Source organism: Acomys russatus, chromosome 9, assembly GCF_903995435.1.
Source record: "Acomys russatus chromosome 9, mAcoRus1.1, whole genome shotgun sequence".
Taxonomy (NCBI): Eukaryota; Metazoa; Chordata; class Mammalia; order Rodentia; family Muridae; genus Acomys; species Acomys russatus.
The window spans coordinates 41,534,132-41,553,153 of NC_067145.1; the positions used below are offsets into that span (position 1 = coordinate 41,534,132).

Consider the following 19,022-nt stretch of genomic DNA (forward strand, 5'->3'; position numbering starts at 1 on the left):
TACACATCTGTTCCCCGATTGGTGCTGTCTTTTCTCGTACTTTCTAGGAGCCCCACCTCCTTACTGAATAAAGAATTCAGGTCAGGAACATTACACCATATGAGACAACTTACTCCTTTATAAAAGGCAGGGCATTTTTCTTTTGTATATATATTTTTTATTTTTAATGTTTAATTACAAAACAACATACACTCATCATAGTTAAATTTATACCGTACACATTTTCTTTTATCAGCTCTCCCTTTCCTGTCTTTTATTCCTCCTTAGAGGTTATCACATATAAAATAGACTGATAGAGTCCTAAATATTCTAGATTATAGTTTTTCTTTCATTTTATCTATGAATCATCTGTCTATCTTTCTATCAGTCTCTCTCTCTCTTTCTATCTATCCATCTAATTCTATTTATCTAAAATTTAGGCATAGATAAAGCCTCTCATATATATTATATATAATATATATACATATATATACACACATAATTATGTATATAACTGTTTTCTCAGTGGGGATGGAATCCAAGGCCCTGTGATACTAGGGAAGGTCTCTACTCTAAGCTCACTATAAGGGTTGTAAGAGCCAGAGGCAATAGTGACTAAACTGGACTCAGCAGGGCAGTCACACATACGAATTCACAGATGTTATGACACCATGCACAAGACCTATGTAAGTTCAGGCCTGACAAAAATTCCAGCATGTGGTGTGGAAATGGGCAGGGAGCTGCTGAGTGAGGGAGAGTCAGAGTCTTGGATGCTGTGACTCCTGGTAGGCCAATCATACTGCAAGGATGGCCAAACACCCAAGAGGATTTGGACAACAGAAGTTGAACTCAGTGAGGTAAAACAAGTGGGAAGGGCAGGGAGGTAAATATGAGATAAGATGAGGGAATGGAGGTGAATATAATCAAAATACATTGTATGACATTCTCAAATAATTAATGGAACATTTACATCACAAGTGAGACTTCATTACAGACACTGTATCCTGACCTGCTCCTATTCCTTGGCCGGACACAGTTCTAATTTCCTCAGGACACACGAGTGGATATTTGAAACTTGATGTCTGCACAGTATCCCACGATGCAAATAAAACTATTTAACTACTGTACTGCAGTTTATCAGAGATTAATCCAGCTTTTGCCATTATAAAAATGTTGCATATGTGAGTAAATATTTCTGTGGATACGTCACCGAAGGTACGATTTCTGTCCAAAAGGCATGTATATGCGTTCCCTCACATTGCACAGGACTTTTAGTTATTCTTAACTTGGCTGTACCATTTTATAGCCCAGCTGTTTGTTTCCAAGCACACCCTTTTGTTCTTACCCTTGCTCACCAATGTTGTCAATATTATCTATTTTATCAATCTGCTAGCATATTTACTGGTAAGGTGGAACAGCTTTCACTAAGCTAATTTTTATATTTTTCCTGGGACATCTTACTCAATAATCTTTGTCTGTGTTCATGTTATCTTTTTTCTTGTTGATTTGTTGAAGACTTTACATATGATGGATAGTTATGCTTGGTAATATATGTTGCAAATGTCTGACTATGTAGCTAGTCCTTAAAGTCTTGTTTGGTATCATCATCTATAATGAATTTAAAACAACTTTATGCATTTTTTCCTTTGTAATTTTGAGTTTTATTCTTGATTAATCAACGTGTTTATTCTCCAGAATTATGAAAATATCAACTCATTTTCTTTAATGGTTTTAAAGTAGTTTTCTAAATACATTTTAATTAAACTACAATTTGATTTGATTTGGTTCACGTGCTGAGGTAGAAAACTTTTAAAAATGGGTATATAATTATTTCGATACTATTTTTTGTTTTTATTAAACATTTAAAAATTTTTTTAACATATACATTTATATTATAACACATATATATAATAAACTACCTATAGCAAGAAGAACCATGACACAATCAGGAATTATATAAATGTTACATTCTTAGTGTTCTGGCTATTTGTATATTTCAATACTATTTATTCTCTTGAATTCTATATTGTTTTCTCACTGATGTAGAATTCTGGATTTAAATTCCCTACATTGGTTGGCTCTTTGTTGATCTGTTCTTTTATAACTGCTTTCTTTTCATTCTAATCTAATGTTTAACCTCTGAGAGATGGAATTTTAGACCAATGTTCTTCACATGCAGGTCTATTTGGGACAGCATTTCTTTCTGATTAATGCGCAATCAATCTTTGACTTTCAAGTAAAAGGAATATAACTGGGATTTTCATAGATTCACAGAACCACTTTCTTTGTGAAATTTTCTATTTTATGTAATAGGTACCTTGAACATTTTAAATTTTTTTTAGTATTTATTCTACACTCATCACTCCTGCTCTGCACAGAATGTTGAATTATGTTTAATCTGCATATTACTTGTATAAAGCAAAATGATTTCTTATTTGGCCAGTTTGTCTGGTCACAATTATTTTCTAGGCAAGTGTCTTCTATTGTGGAATCAAGCACGTCAGTTGAGAACAATGCATTTTTGTGTCTTTTCCCGACGACCTTACTCCTGACTTTCCCCTTGGCCTCCACTCCAATGTTCACAACAACAAGGAGAGAAATTGCCCAACTTTAAGGTGAAACAGGTTGTTTCACTCACTGAACTGTAACTGTTTGTTCTAGGCTTACTTATATGTCTTATATTTAACTGCTTAGGCACATTGGTTATAAAATAAATCATTTGTGTGGCAATGTTGCATATTGGAGAAAAGGTGGCGGAGGTAGGAAGTATCAGGTGTCTGATTCACAGCAGAGTAAATAGGCTAAGTGAGGCAACATCAGCTTCATATCAGGAGTTACCCATCATGGCCACGGGGGTAGCAGGGTTGCCTCACTAGTGACTTCTCCTGCTTGGGATGTGGGATAAGCCTTATTAGAGGAAGTCTGCAATCCACATGCAGGTCACTTGTTGAAGCCCTACTTGCTGCTTATCCTAAACAGAGGTATATTCTAAAGTTTTTTATAGGCGAACAAAAAATACATGGTCCCAACTCTGCCAAAAGGTCTTGTTTGCAAAGGTTAAAGATCAGAGCCAACGCTAAAATTAGTTTTAGAACAACAGTTGACTGCATGCCTGTAGACTTGCAGTAATCCCAGACTGCCAAGCAAAACTTACTTAAATGACACCTAAAACACTCTGACAAATTAGGAGCGTAACGCATTAAGTATACCTCTGAGAACAATTTGACTGCTCAGAACATGAGCTGTAAACCTAATGAAGATCTTAAGACTTCCAAGATTTTAGATAAAATACATTTGATTATAATGACTATAGGACAAGAGGCTTAATACAAGGAAAAAAGATGTCAGGTTTGGTAGGAGGCACTTTTACCTGATGAACCATCTTGATAGCTTATGACTTTAAACATGCCATTTTATTATCATATTCAAAAGAAAGCTATAGAAAACTCAAATGTACTTTAAGAATTTTGTATTCTAGAACATATATTTGTATAAATTTTGTAGTACCACAGAGTACCAAGATAGCTAACCATTGTGGCTAAGATTATCACTTCCTGCACTATTTCTGTGTGTTACCCTCATGAAATGTTTCCTCATATAAGTGCCATTTTGATTTTTTACCTTATCGTTTTTCTTTGTGATTATGGTAGTGTGAATCTAGAATGACCCACAAAGGCCCATATATTAAGTCCTGAGGCACTACTGGGTGCTGGTAGAGACAGCAGGAGACAGCGGGCCTGGTGGGGTGTTCCTAGAAGGGGTTTTGGGAGCCTGGCTTTTCCTCTCTTTTGCTTCTGACCCTGAGATATAGTGAGAATTTTGGAATTTTGGCATCTTTAAAAAACACAGAAATAATTTAAGAATACATTTTTGTTTTAATCCCAGGTGTGAGGATATGGAGCTGCTTTGCAGTAGCTGACTATGATTTGCCTATGGCAGGGGCATGATTCTGCCCACTTCAAATAATTTCTGTGATCATGTGATGTTTGGAATCCTGGGGACTTTTCAGAGGGTATATAAATGCTAGGGGTCATGAGAGGCAAAGTGGGTTATTAGTTGCTGTTGGTTGTGGTTTCTTAAGTAGTTGTGCATGAAGAAGAAGCAAGAAGAAATTAGACATCCTGACCGGTGAACATCAAACTAGCCCCAAGGAGTTAGAAGCCCCTGATCAGCAGGAAGTAGTCTAAGGATAACATCGCCCCTTTCCAACCCTTGTTATTCAGGGATCTCTTTCCTTTCCTCTCTATCCTCTTTTTCCTCTCTTGTCTAGTGTTTGGGGTTGAAAAGGAAGAAGAAAAGGGGCAAAGAAGGGTAGAAAAAAAATAACCCACAAAGTAGCAAATGCCGCTATACTGAAGTAATGCCTTCCCCTGCCGTGTTTCCTCCCTATGGGGAGACGCCATGACACAGGCTCAGAACAATAGGCCGATCTCCAAAAGTGAGCCAAATCAATTTTTGAGATTTATAATTATATAATTTCTCCCTTTCCTTTCCCTGCTCCAAGCCCTCCTATACACTTAACCCTTGCTCTCTTTCAAATTCACGGCCTCGCTTTCATCAATTAGGTGTGGATATATATGTTTACAACATTGCACATATGTTTTCAGACCTGACTGGTATTGGATAACCAATTGGTGTCTTCTTCCCTGGAGAAGGCTCTTTCTCTCACTGTCAGCCTTCGTGGTTGCTTGGAATCTTGGCTCAGGGTTGAAGCCTCATGGCTTTCCCCTGCCCACATTAGCATGACAATTGTTGTTGTCCTTGGTCAGCTCAAGTTCAGGCAGTCATGTTTGTGAAACTTTATGGGCGTGACCTTTGATATTCCTAGGAGACAATCTTGCAACAAACTCCCTCTTCTTTTGGCTCTTACAATCTTTCTACCCCATCTTCTGCGATGACCCCTTAGCCTTAGGTGTGGGATAAACCTGTGATTAAAAAATTGATTGCCTCAGGTATTTTGTTATAGTAACTGAAAAACTGACTGACCTTTGTCTTTCCTTTGGGAACGTAATAAATTCCAGAAGCTCTCAGAAGAAAGTAGCGCCGTTTCCAGGATTTCTTTCCATCTTCTTTCAAATAAAGAGCTCCTTCAAGTTCTGGTACGATGATGGATGTGCCACAGAAACTTTCCTGAAATTGGAACCCAGATGCATAAGACACATTCTGTTCACATTTAAAGAACAGCTCCAGTTTAAGTCAATGCTGTCGCAAGTAGATTGAATACACACAGTTGTCTCCCAATGGGGAAGAAAGAAGGACGAAGTGTCAAAGGTTCCGGATCCTGGGTTTTATGTCAGTACGTCTCGCACCTGAGCTGTGCACCTGTGCATCACTAAATCTCAGTTCTTGTTTTTGTAAAAACGGAATGAAAGTTTGATTTTGGCTGTGACTATAATCTTGTTATATTGTAAAAGTAAGTATCCAAATGAAGAATTTTAATGTTGTTATAAGTTGGAACGTAAAAATTTCTTTCTACATGAGTAAGGCACAGCCAGGCAATGTGGCTCCTGCTCATAATTTCCGCACGTGATGGGGCTGAAGCAGAATTGCCACAAATATGAGGCCAGCCTGGGTTTGTAAGTTCAAGGCGAGTGTGGCATAGAGAATGAAACCCTATCTCAAAGCAAAACCAAAAGTAAACTAAACCAACAACAACAAAAAATGAAAATTAATATTTTATCATCATTAAGTAGTAAAATTATTATATAATTCTACACATAAAATAAATTAGTATTTTATTATTTTAAGTTTTCACACACAAGAAAGGTCATTATTAATACTATAATAAACAAGAAAAAGCACATTTTCTAGGTACAGATTTTCAAATCTTAAAACTTGCATATAAATTTATGATTCTCAATTAAAAAAAAAGCCACAGGATAAATTTCATATTATTCTATCTTTTTTGCTTTGATATTTAAAGTTATTATTTTCTTTTAATATAATTCTCAGTATAGTTTCATAAATGCAAAATAATGTATTTTTACATCGTCCAAAGTAGACCTCCTGAGCTCAGGAGAGCTGGAGAGGGGCTCTGTTCACTGTTTCCTAGTGACCTTCCAGTTCAGGGAGTACTTGGCTTGTCAATCATCTATTAAGTTTGTTTGGATTTTTGCCCAAAGCTGACAGCAGAACAACACACATTTCTGATAACATTACAGGTTTTGTATTTTCATTCACATTCAGTTGCTCACACTTTTGAAATCAAATCCTAAGGGCTATCCATGCAACGGCACCGATCCACACACAAGCAAGGGTCCCCTTCTAGACAACTAATTTCCAATCCGTGGTTAAAACAAATGGCTATGGCAGGAAAAATATTTCTTTTCCATGGCAGCCAGTTTTCACCATCGCTAGATATGTGATGATCACCAGATATCCTCCTTATCCTTGCTTTTGGGGACGTCTGGTGTTTGATCAATTCATGCTAGAGCAGTGGTTCTCAACCTTCCTAATGCTGCGACCCTTTAATACAGCTCCTCATGCTCTGGTGACCCTCAGCCATAAATTTATTTTGTTGCTACTATGTAACTGTAATTTTGCTACTGTTGTGAATCACAAAGTAAACATCTGACATGTAGGATGTATTTTCATTGTTACAAATTGGACATACTTAATGTATGGTGATTAATCACAAAGTCAACACGTAATTACATATTGTAAAATATCTAACAATAGCTTTAATAATACAGAAGATGATATATTGAATAGTTGTCAATATAGTTCATTAAAGTTTCCTATGATTTTTTTTTTACATCTGTTACTATAACAAGGGGGCACTATTCACATATATATGCCACACGTGTCATGAAGTGGAACATACATGTCACAGTGAGTTTCATGAGAATTCTTGTCTTTTTAGTGAAAGAATTATTAATGCAGTTTCTTAAAAGTAAACTACTTTATCTAAAGACAAAGTTTCTTACAACTTACTGAAAAAGCCATTGAATTACCTAATTTGGCATCATTTGATAACAATTAGCATTTAAACCCCAAGTTAAAAGTTTATGGTGCATTTCAAAATTTTCCATTTTTGTGTAAGCAAATAATTTAATAGATCTGGCCAGCGTCTTTTGTCCTCACTGCATCTGCGCCGTGAGGCTTACCTCAAGTAAGGACTCTTTGTTCTGAGCGTTCATTCTCTCAGTGGTTTCCTTGTTTTCTTTTTTCCCCTTATTATCCAAGTAGAAATTCTAGATAAAACATTAAAAGATCAGATCAGCAAGTATTCATTACTACACTGGATACTGCAAAGAATTTCCAGCCTTGCTGGAGAGAGAAGACGTTCCCACGTGAGAACACAAAACAGACTGGAACTGTAGCATCCCTATTAGCAAAGCATTAGGACTTACAGCTGCATCACCCAGGCTCACGCAAGAGCTTCACTCCTGCCCAGAGAGCAGGACAGGAAATATTAGTGAAGAGTGTGACACCATTTAATTGCTGAATTCCATAAGTCAAGAACTTCAATGTCAAACACTGAAAGCTGAGAGGCGTATGTGGGAGCAAGGTCATGAGTGTCCCTATAAGGTCCCTATAAGGAATACCATTTCCTGTTGACCACAGTATTCCACTGTCTAGCCTCATGGAATGAGAAAGGTCTGGCTGTGGTTGCACGGTGTTTTATTGGTACATTTGTTTGTATGTAACACTTAATCAGTTGTTATCTTTATGGTATTTGGGATAGTGACTTCTTTTGAGTTGTGTATGCTCTATTAAGCTAGTGTTTTCCCAATTAAAGGGAAGTGGACAATTGTTTTTTAAGAGAGAAAGATGGGGTAGGAGAGATGGCTTAGCAATTAAGAGTGCTTACTGCTCTTCCAGAAGCCCCAGGTTCAGTTCCTAACACCCAGAACAGACAGTTTACAACACCTGTAACTACAGTTCTAGAGGATCTGATGCCCTCAGGTCTCAGAGGGTATTGGATGCACATGACTCACACAAACTCCTGAGGCAGGTATACACGCACGCACACAGGCATGCACACACACATGCATGCATCGCATGCATGCATGCATTGCATGCATACACACAGAGAAATAAAAATATTTTATAAATTCATATTAAAAACAAGAAAGAAAAAAGGATAGACTTGACAGCTTAACCTAAGGAGCATCAAGCCAATAGTTGACTAGTGGGACTGCATACAACAGAAGCATATCTGGATAGCAAGTGCTCAAGGAAAGAGGCAGCCTACAGAATGGAAAAACACCTTTACCAGTTATACAGCTGGCAGAGGGCTAGTATCTAGAATATATCAACAACTCAAAAACTAAACAGAGAAAACAAACAACCCAATTATAAAACAGGGCTTGGAACAAAACAGTTCTCAGAAGATAAAACACAAACAGCTGAGAAAAAAAATGTTCAGCATTTTTAGCCATTAGGGAAATGCGAATCAAAACTGATTTGAGGGTTCTTCTTAGTCAGTATGGCTAAGGTTAAAAAAAAAAAGCCAAAAGCCAAAACAAACAAACAAAAAACCACAACAGCAGCAGCAGCAGCAGCAACAACAACAAAAACAAAAAACCATCAAACAACAACAAAAACAAAAGGACAGCAGATGCTGGTGGGGACTCAGGGCAAGGGGAAGGCCTATTCACCGCTTGTGGGAATGCAGCCATTATAGAAATCAGTTCCTCAAAAAGCTGAAAATAGATCTAACCACAAGCTCCAGCTTTAGCACTGCTGGGAAAATATCTAAAGGACTCTGTACCTCACCACAGAGACACCTGCTCATTCATGTCCATGGCAGCTCTATTCATAATAACCAACAACTGGAGACAGTCTAGATGTGCATCAACTGATGGAGGGATAGTAAAGTGGGCTACACTTGCACAATGGACTATTATTCAGCTGTTAAAGATTTGTTAAAGGTTGAGAAGATTTGCTCAACCATGTTCATAGCAGCCTTATTCATAATAGCCAGAACATGGAAACAGCCTAAGTGTTCCTCAGTAGAAGAATGGATCAAGAAACTGTGGTACATTTACGCTATGGAATACTACTCAGCTATTAAAAACAAGGAATCCCCAAAATTTGTGGACAAATGGATTGAACTAGAAATGATCATAAGGAGTGAGTTAACCCAGAAACAGAAAGAGTCAAATGGTATATAATCACTTGTATCTGGACACTAGCCCAAGGGGCATGTCCCAAGAAAGTCTTCGCTTACCAGGAAAGTGGGACAGAGGGGAAGACTTCCAACTGGGACTCTAGGTGAGAGAATCAAGGGAGAATGGGGAAATAGAAGGACCCAGAGGGTCCTAGAAACCTACAAGTAGATCGTTATGATGGGCAGATCTGGGCCCAGGGATCCTGCTCAAACTATGGCACCAGCCAAGGACTATACATGCAGTAAACTTCGAACCCCTACCCAGATCTACCCAATGGACAGGACATTCTTCACAGTTGAGTGGAGAGTGGGGTCTGACTTTCACATGAACTCTGGTGCCCCATATTTGACCACGTCCCCTGGATGGGGAGACCTGGTGGCACTCAGAGGAAGGATAGCAGGCTACCAAGAAGAGACCTGATACCCTATGAGCATATACAGGGGGAGGAGCTCCCCCTCAGTCACAGTCATAGGGGAAGGGAGTAAGGGGAAAATGGGAGGGAGGGAGGAATGGGAGGATACAAGGGATGGGAAAACAATTGAGATATAATATGAATGAATTAATAAACTATATAAATGTTAATTAGCCTTAGGTTTTGAATATGTGTGGCTTGTTCAAAATATCAACAGAGGATAGGTAATTGGTAAGAGACCACGGGATGGAGGGTCTCTTTTGAGGAAGACAAAATAGGATACATGTTATAGAAAAATAGAAGAGAGATAATTAAATGGAGTGGATCATGTGATGACAGGCTGCAGGAGGGAATGAAGGGGTGCAGATAACTAACATTAAAGTCTTTCTGAAAAACCATATGGAAACCTACTATCATAAAAGCTTACTAAAATATATACATATATAAAAGGAGCTTAAATGGAGTCACTCTACACCTAGGTGGGCAATACCCCAACCAGACCAAATAAAACACCAGTACCAAGGATGGGTTGGGTTGCATCATTTTGAATCATTGGCCAAAGGCATCTCATAGACTCTCCAAATATTATTGTCGATTGCCAATGCTATTTTTTACCCTCTAGAACTTGACAGAAAAACTCTACTGGTGAAGACATCACACAGTTGAGTCATAGAACATGGAGAAATTTATCTCAACCAGAAGCTTCATCCCTACTGAATGTCACAGTTCTGGAAGGAGCTAGACACACTACTGCAAGAGAAAAGTGACCATCAAGCCCACTCAGAAGTGAACCCTGTGAGCTTCAGTAACGATCTGACTGGCAAGATATGCTCACTGCTCCAATAGTGGCATGGATGCTATGGGAGCAACCAAACCACATTTGATTGGATTGACGCCATGCTTCACAAGATGGAACACATACCTGACACTGCCAATAAACCAAGAACTTGAGCTTAGACAGGTTTCATACCATATGGGAAAAGCTACTACGATGCTAAGTGGGCACAACAATAAAATGACTTCTACTGACATATTTCTATACCCATAGATCAATGCAGCCCTCAAACCTACCAGGAAAGCTGCTTCTCGCAGTAAGTGGTAATTAACAGAAAAGAATAAGCGACTTTGGAATGTTCAGCTCTAAAAATGGTGCTTATATAACATCCCTCCTCTTAAATGCTCAGGGATCTATGTGAAAGAGAGAGCAGAAAGACTGTAAGCCAGAGGGGATGAATAACTTCAAGGGAATAGTGTGTCTCAGACACAACAGGGCAGATGCACACATGAGCTCAGAGACTGTCTCATCAGCATGCACAAGACCCATACAAGCTCAAGACAGACAAAAGACGGGGGTGGTTAGCATGAAGTCCCCCTCCTACCTAAGGAGCTATTGGCATTTGATTGCTGTTGAGAGAGTGTCTGAGTTTGCTTTCTGTGATAACAGGGAAAGACTTTTTTTTTTTTTCAGGAGAGTGACACCTGGTATATCAACGATACTTTAAGAGTAGTTAGCCAACACAATTGGACTCCATTTTCTTGTAAGAGAGAGAAGGTAGTGGGTGGCAGTGAGGAGAGAAAACATAAAGTTGGGTGGGTAAGGAGTCGAGGTAAGATTCTGGAAGGATTTGGGGACATTGTGAATATTATTAAAGTATGTTATATGGAATTATCAAAATAAAAACATTTTTAAGATATTAGTAAAGAGAAATAGATACTGCCTTGTTTATTACAAGCAAAATCATCCCTTGGCTTTTAATGTGTACTGTTGGGAGTCAGGCCAATCCAAGGCTTTCTCAGAGGCCTGACGAAAGGACAAAGGGAACCCAGCTCTGTGCCTTTCCCAGAGGCAGACTTGGCAAGGTCCAGTCAAGGATTTAAGGTTTTGGTTCCTGGCAAACTGGCATTTTCCCCCCTGAAGAGACTGAAATGATCAGCTTCAAGGCCACTGTGTGCTTGATCTGTGATGTACTTGGGATGCCCTGTGTTCCTTTTGGGCAACATTCGTTGCCTCATGAGCCTCCTGTTGACTTTGTGCCATTGTATAACTTCCCACTGACTCTGTCCCGTTTCCCCTTACAAAGTGTAGATAAGTTGCTGTGCTTCTTAATAAACTTTCCTGGCACAAAACATAGCTTGTGCAAGACCCCCTGACACCAAACTTTCCTATCCTCTTTATCTTCTGACACCCTGGTTCCTCCTTGCAATAATCTGTCACTGAAGAGCGACCTGCTTGCTGGCTGGGGGCAGTGTACAACAATCTAATTCATACAGCAGGACTCCCGCCATGGACGGCTAATGGAATGTTTTTGTTGGACAACTTTGATTTAAGGGAAACTGGCTTGTAGTGATGTCAATATATATATATATATTTTAAAAAAATAGTAATTCCAGTTCACTGAATAATATCATTCTTTTCCATTTTAAAAGATATCATTGGGCTTAATTAGTAAACTCCAAGTTTTCACAAAGTTAAGGAATGCTGCCTTGAGACCTATTGGAGACTGTAAGAGATTATTTAGATTAAACACTGGTAAAATTATGGTCACTGCCAGAACAGAGTAAGCTTTATCTCAGATACCTGTAAGTGGCCAACTAATTTACCCATGTTCCAACAGTGCACCAATAAAGCTGCGTTTATACTCTTGTTTCTTATACACCATTTTCTTGACTCCAACTCCAATATAACCTGCCATGGAAGGAATAATAGTAGTGGGGAATTACAAATAATTTTTGGCCTGGAATCTGGAATGGTCTGAATGTAAAATCGTAAGTAAGATCCATGAAACTGGGTTTGTTACGTTTTTGTCCTTAACACTTGGCTATTACTGGCTAAATCCTGTCATTGCCGGCAGGGATTTTAATAGCGCCCACTTTCATGGGATTGCCTCAGTGTTGAAGATGAAAACGACAAACGCTATTATTTCATAACAGATGCAATAAAGCTAAGGCCAATTAACAACAGGGAAGTGTGAGAGGCACTCATCGCAAGTCACATCTAAGGCTTCTGGTGTAGCTGGGAAGCCTCTTCAAGGATACACCCGCATCACCTTTTACATCTTTAACCCCCATTTCTAAATCTGATCTACCAGATGATGGCTAGCGTATTTCACAATTGATTTCCCACTTCTTAGAAAGAGAAGGCACCCTGCACACCCACAAGAACCTTGCTGCTCTGGGCTGTGAAGCTCAAAAGCTCAAACAAAGGAATCACTCAGAAAACCTGGCATGAAAAAGTGGAAGACTCATAACAAATCCTTTTGAAAGTCAAGTGATTTCTAATGCTTTGCTTCCCTCACAATGGAAAGCACCTAATTATCTTGTCAGTCAGTGCATGAAAAGAACCATCAACGAGCCTTCAGTGACTTTCAGCTGACAACTTGGAAAGAGTTCAAAGACCTGAGTGGAGTTTTTTTTTTCCTCTATTCCCATTCATTTATTAATTGGAGCACGTTTCCTCAATGCTTTTTATCTGTAAAAAGTAGCTAACACCTATCCTGGTTAGCTTTTTGTCAGCTTGGAGCAAGCTAGGGAAGAGGACCCTCAATTGAGAAAAAACGTCTCCGTCAGATTGCCTGTATGCAAGACTGCAGAGTTTTTTTCTTCATTGATGACTGATGCCCTTGGCTGGTGGTCCCAGGTGGTATGAGAAAGTATGTAGAACAAAGCATGAAGAACAATCCAGCAAGCCCCAGTTCTCCATGTCTCTGCTCCAGCTTCTGCCTCCAGGTTCCCAGCTTGAGTTCCTGCCCACCCCCCTCGGCTTCCTTCAGTGATAGTGATGGACTGTGATCGGACACATGAGCCCAATCAACCCTTTCCTCCCCAAGTTGTTTTTGGTCATGGTGTTAATCACAGCAATAGAAAACGGACTAAGACAATCTCTTTTTTAAAAAAAGTGAGAACACTCATTTATTTATTTATTTTGGAATTAATTAGGAGTAACCTACCGGCAAGATATGCTGGTGCAACAGTGGCATAAAACTTGTGGGAGTAACCAACCCATATCTGATTGGAGTTAAGGCCCACTGAGTGAGATGGAACCCATACCCAGCGCTGCTTGGGTGGCCAAGAACCTGAGACTAGCTCGGCCAAGAACCTAGGGGAAAAGCAAATACTACCGTTCACCTAAAGGAATATAGCAACAACATGGCCCCTAAAGACACTCTGCTATACTTGTAGATTGTTGTCTTGCTCAGCCATCATTAGAGAAGCTTCCTCCGGCATCAGGTGGGAACAAATGCAGAGAAATATGCAGAGTGAGAGACCTTGGAACATTCAGTCCTAACAGATGTTTCCACCAAAACTATCCCCTCATGGTTCTGGGAGCTATGTGGAAGAGGAGGTGAAAAGAGTGTAAGAGTCGTAGTGGGTGGAGGACACCAAGTAATCATCTTCTAGACACGAGAGAGATGCACACATATATCTCACAGAGACAGTGGCAGCATGTACAGGGGCTGCAATGGTCTGCACCAGCTGGGCTCTTAGAGCTGAAAGGAGAAGTGGACACATGCCCCATCCCTAGCCCAGAAGCTATCTCCAACTGATAACCACTTGCTAATGAAAAAAATTAGTTCTCTTCAAGGGAGTCTCACTGGGAAAAGAAACTTCTCTTAAGGGCAGGCCTGTGCCCAGCTGTAGATGGCCAATACAAAAGGAACTCAATAGCATCTTTGGAAGTTCTCTGTCTCATGATGTTAAGTCAAGGCTCCCCTCCCCCTTTCCTCCTTACAGGCTCTCTGTGTATATATTATGGCTTCCAGTTTTGCATCTTTAAATGGGATTCCTGTGTGTGAATGATTGAGTCTCTGCATCTAAATAGGTTTCTTGTGTTTTTCCTTTGGCTCTTTTTCTTGTTTGGTTGTTTTGCCATATTTTGATTTGTTTTTAAAATTTATCTTCTTTTATTTTATTTTTGATATTTATTTAGATGTCTGTTTGTTTTCTAATGAGAGACAAAAAGGATGTGGATCCAGATGAGAGGGAAAGTGGAGAGGAACTCTGAAGAGTCAAGGGAGGGAAAACAATAACTACAAAATATTGTATGGAAAAAACCCCCCTGTGTTCAACAAAAGAAAAAAATGTTCCCTTACAAAATACCAAATCTTAAATCTTTTGATATCTTAGCCAGTTATGTGATATTAAAAAATATGTCTCATGTTGTGTCTGACAGTGAAAAAATTGGAAACTTTTAAATTCGTGAACATAATTTGTTGAACTGGTATGTAAGTGGGAAACCAAGAGCAGGTTGTTAAGCATATAAATAGTTTACAGGAGGTTGAATGTGTGGAGACAAATTCAGTGAAAACAGTTCAAGAGGAGAAAAAAAAAAACCCCACAATATGAAATCTCCAAACATTTGAAAATGATAATTGTACAAATCCAAGTGTGCACCGTGCTGCTAACTGGCTCATAGAGAGGCAAATGTTTGGGGATGTGACAGTGGCAAGGCTGTGCAGGGTGGGGACAACGTGGATACATCTGTTTCTGTTCACTTTCACTGTGAAGCAGATTTTTCTAAAAACATAAAAAAACATACTCAGATGCTTCTTAAATACATATGGATGGGAGTCAGACCGCCATGGAGCAGCATTTAGAATCTACAGGACTATGTTAACTGTAAAGATTTATAACATATGGAACTTTGCCTCCTTTATAGATACTTAATATACTTATTTAAAAAATGGAACTAGGTATGGTGGTATATGTCTGTAATCCCAGAAGTAGGGCTGCTAAGGCATGAGGAAGTACCTGAGTTCAAAGCCAGCCTATGCTACATAGCAAGATCTTGACTCATAAGGGCATGGGATCTTGAAAGGGTGTCAATAGACAAGTGTGTGTGGTGGCATAAGGTTTTTCAAATTTCCAGGAGTTATACAGGCATACAAGTTTAAATTCTATTTATAGATGCAGCTGCCACCTGAAATTGGCCATAAGTGGCCATATGGGATTAGACGAAGGAGCAGAGAGAGGAAGGAGATCTACCAAACAAAAGGGAACATCATAGCTACAGATACGGACAGAGAATGACAGAGACACTCTGTGGCAGTTTGAAAGAAAATGTCCCCCATGGGCTCATAGGGAGTGGCACTATTAGGAGGTGTGGCCTTGCTCCAGTAGGTGTGGCTTTGTTGGAGGAAGTGTGTCATTAGAGGGTGGGCTTTGAGGTCTCAGGTGCTCACGCTATTCCTAGTGTGGCATTCGCTTCTGTTGCCTGCGGATCAAGATGTAGAGCTCTCAGCTCCTCTAGCACCGTGTCTGCCAGCACACTGCCATGCTTCCTGCCATGAGGACAATGGGCTAAACATCTGAACTGTAAGCCAGCCACAGTTAAATGTTTTCCTTCATAAGAGTTGCTGTGGTCATAGTGTCTCTTCACAGCCATAGAAACCCTAACTAAGACACATCCAGCAGGAGCTGGAGAGATGGCTCGGTGCTTAAGAGCACTGTCTGCTCTTCCAGAGGTCCTGAGTTCAATACCCAGCAACCACATGGTGTCTCACAACTGGGATCTGATGCCCTCTTTTGGCATGCAAGTGTATATACAGATAGAGCACTCATATTCATAAAATAAATAACTGAAATCTTAAAAGAAAAGACACACCCAGTAACCCTGCACCCAAACACAGTAGTTGGCTAGCTCACACACTGCTTATGCCTCCTAGGAATGGGGCTAGAGCAATAGCTTCTGGAGAGATCTGAAATGCTCCTAAATGGAACAGGGTACAATGACATCCCCAGGGCCCTTAGCATGCACCTTGGTTTCCATTTTCAAATGGGGATTTCCCAGCCAAGGCAAGACAGCCTCTCAGAATTCCCCCCATTCCCAATTCAGTGTCTTTTGTCCTACAAGTTTGCAGATCCTGGCTTCTCTCCACAAATTGATAATCATGGCTAACATTATCGGAAACGAGTACTGTATTTTGGTTGAGATCAAACCACTTGCCTTTCATACACCACTTTAACAGTGCAGCTAATGGATTTCACGCTGTGGTGGGTTCTGCTGTGGACAGGAAGGGCAGCAGTGGTGGCACCATTACAAACCGAGAAGTGGATTGTAAATGCGGTCAGAGGACACACTGAGGTGACAACGCAATCAGCACCAGACGACAGAGCCAGCCATGTGAAGTCACTTTTCAGGCCACCGGTGGGTGCCCTGGAGTTACACCTGCCTAAGCACACCACAGGTGCTGGTGAGTCCTTCCTCGCTGTTGTGTCTCATAGCTGATATCAAAGCTTCCTCTTACATCTATTTTGATGCCTCCTCCCCAGGCCTACTCCCAGATAAACAATCGAGAAAACCACTCCATCAAATATTGAAGATTTCAGTTATGAAATTCTAATGATCTACTTTCATAGTTTTGTATAGTTTAATATTTTTTTTTTCAGAACTGATATTTTGGGACATGTGCGCTTTTGTTTGTCTGTTTGGTTTTTTGAAACAGGGTTTCTCTGTGAAGCCTTGGCTGTCCTGGACTCACTTTGTAAACCAGGCTGGCCTTGAACTCACAGAGATCCACCTACTTCTGCCTCCCAGGTGCTGGGATCAAAGGAATGCGCTGCCACCACCAGGGTTGCACTGCTCTTTTGTTTTCAAGTTATTTAATTTGGGGTGTGTGTGTGTGTGCGCGCGAGCACGCGAGCGCGCGCACGCACGTACATGCTTGCGCAGATCACATTACACAGGTGTGTGGTATTCAGAGGACAACAGCCAGGAGTCAGTTCTCTCCTGCCACCTTGTGGGAACCATAGGTCAAATCACATTTCCAGGCCTGAGTCCAGGTGCCTCTAACCATTCCTCTCCTCTCCTCCCCACTCCTCTCCCCTCCCCTTCCTCCTCTCCCCTCTCCTGACCTCTCCTCTCCTTCCCCCTTCTCTTCCCCTCCCTCCCTTTTTCTTCCTTCTCTTCCTCTCTTCTCCTCGCCTTCCTTATTCCCCTTTTTAATGAAAGTTTTAAGTGCACATGAAGTAATGGCGTCATCATGGCATTTTTGTTCATGTAAGCCATTATACTTTGTTATTACCCATCCCGCTGCTCTGCTCTCCTGATCTTCCTCTTGCGTGTCGCTCTCCTCTGCATAAGAAGTCCTCCCTTCTGTTTCCATGTCACCTGTATTATCTGATGATTAATCTTTATTGTTAGAACTAGACTCAGAAAGTGAGTGGGGTGCCAGTATTGATCTTTCTCTGCTTTCTGGCTGTGGACAGTTTTTATGACCTAAGATAATGCACAGCCACAATCTTGAGTTATGTCCCGTATTCCTTGCCTTGGACCTTGGAGTTATCTGCTGAAAACAATAGAGCTTGACAGCAATCTTATAAAATGGATATTCGCCATAAATGTCAAACACAACATTTGATATTGACTGGCAAACCGTGATGTTTGTGATACTGTTTGTTATCTGGGTTAGTTGGAGTAACTATCGTAAAGTGTGAGTAACCCTTGTAAAACTCTGTTAAAAATGTCTCTAAAGTATCCTTCATCCCTTCCCCATGTGAAGCTTTCTGTGCTGTTCAAAAGGACAGAGCACACTGTCCCTGTGATAGGGACAGACACAGATCCAGAGCCAGGACAGGTTCTCTAGACAGCCTGAAGGCGCGCACAGGTTCAGACCCATGCGGCAGACAGAACACCAAAGACTCAGGCAGCAGGGAGTAGAGAATTCAGGGCTGGGTTCGCCCTTGATTAAATGATGCCAAAGGGAAATTCTTTGATTTCTTAATATGACACCAATGTCTTAATGGTGACTGAGAGTTGATTACTAATTTATTTAAACTAAGCAGAGAAAAAGCAGCCCCAATGCCTTCTGAGATTCTAGAGCAATAGGGGTTTTCATACAATGATAAAGGAAGAGCAAACCTAAAGACCATTCAGAAAATTCCTCATCGGCATTTGCCATAGCTAAATAGAAACATAATCCACACCCCAGTACTTTCATTCATAAATATATGGGCAAGAGAAATGTCTGCACGTGTTAAGCTAAAGACACACACGAGATATTCCCACTAGCGTTACTACTTAAACGCCAAGCTAGAAACAAACCACATGTCTGTCAGCAGTGAGTACATATATTTTGGTTTAGTCACTGGATGGAATACTAATTGGAAACGAGAAGAGTAAACTGACGCTATAGGTATCCATGTGAGTGAGAGTTAGGTGGGAATAAAGTCTAAACACGAATGGGAAGTATAACATGCTTCCATTTCACTAAAGTCCAACATAAGGGACAACGAAGGAGGTGGGTCTCTGAATACTGATTGCCGCGATAGCAGGGAGTAAATACTGAGAAGAGACACAAAGAGCCTCCCTCATGGCCGGCGCGCGTTGAGGGGAAGCGGTGTACTCTTAGGACATGACAGTGCTTCACCAGACACTAAGCTGTTTGTCCCCTTCCTCCTCTTAACAATGGCCACGCTGCACAGTTCCTGGACAGGGCTTTCATGGACTCAATAGAAAAGGTGTTTTGGGAAGGAGCTTTGCAAAATGGTGGCCTTGAATACGGTGTATATGGTTGTTA

At 40.4% G+C, this 19,022-nt stretch overlaps 1 protein-coding gene across 1 annotated transcript in view; it reads right to left on the bottom strand.

Moving 5' to 3' along the window:
• Positions 1-19,022, bottom strand: part of Apbb1ip (amyloid beta precursor protein binding family B member 1 interacting protein) — a 101,052-nt gene that overhangs the window by 16,417 nt on the left and 65,613 nt on the right. Inside the window, exons 8-9 of the mRNA XM_051151236.1 lie at positions 7,086-7,172; positions 4,966-5,109 (exon numbers count right to left, since the gene is read on the bottom strand). Of these exons, the coding sequence (XP_051007193.1) occupies positions 4,966-5,109; positions 7,086-7,172 (231 nt within the window). The remainder of the gene's footprint in view (positions 1-4,965; positions 5,110-7,085; positions 7,173-19,022) is intronic.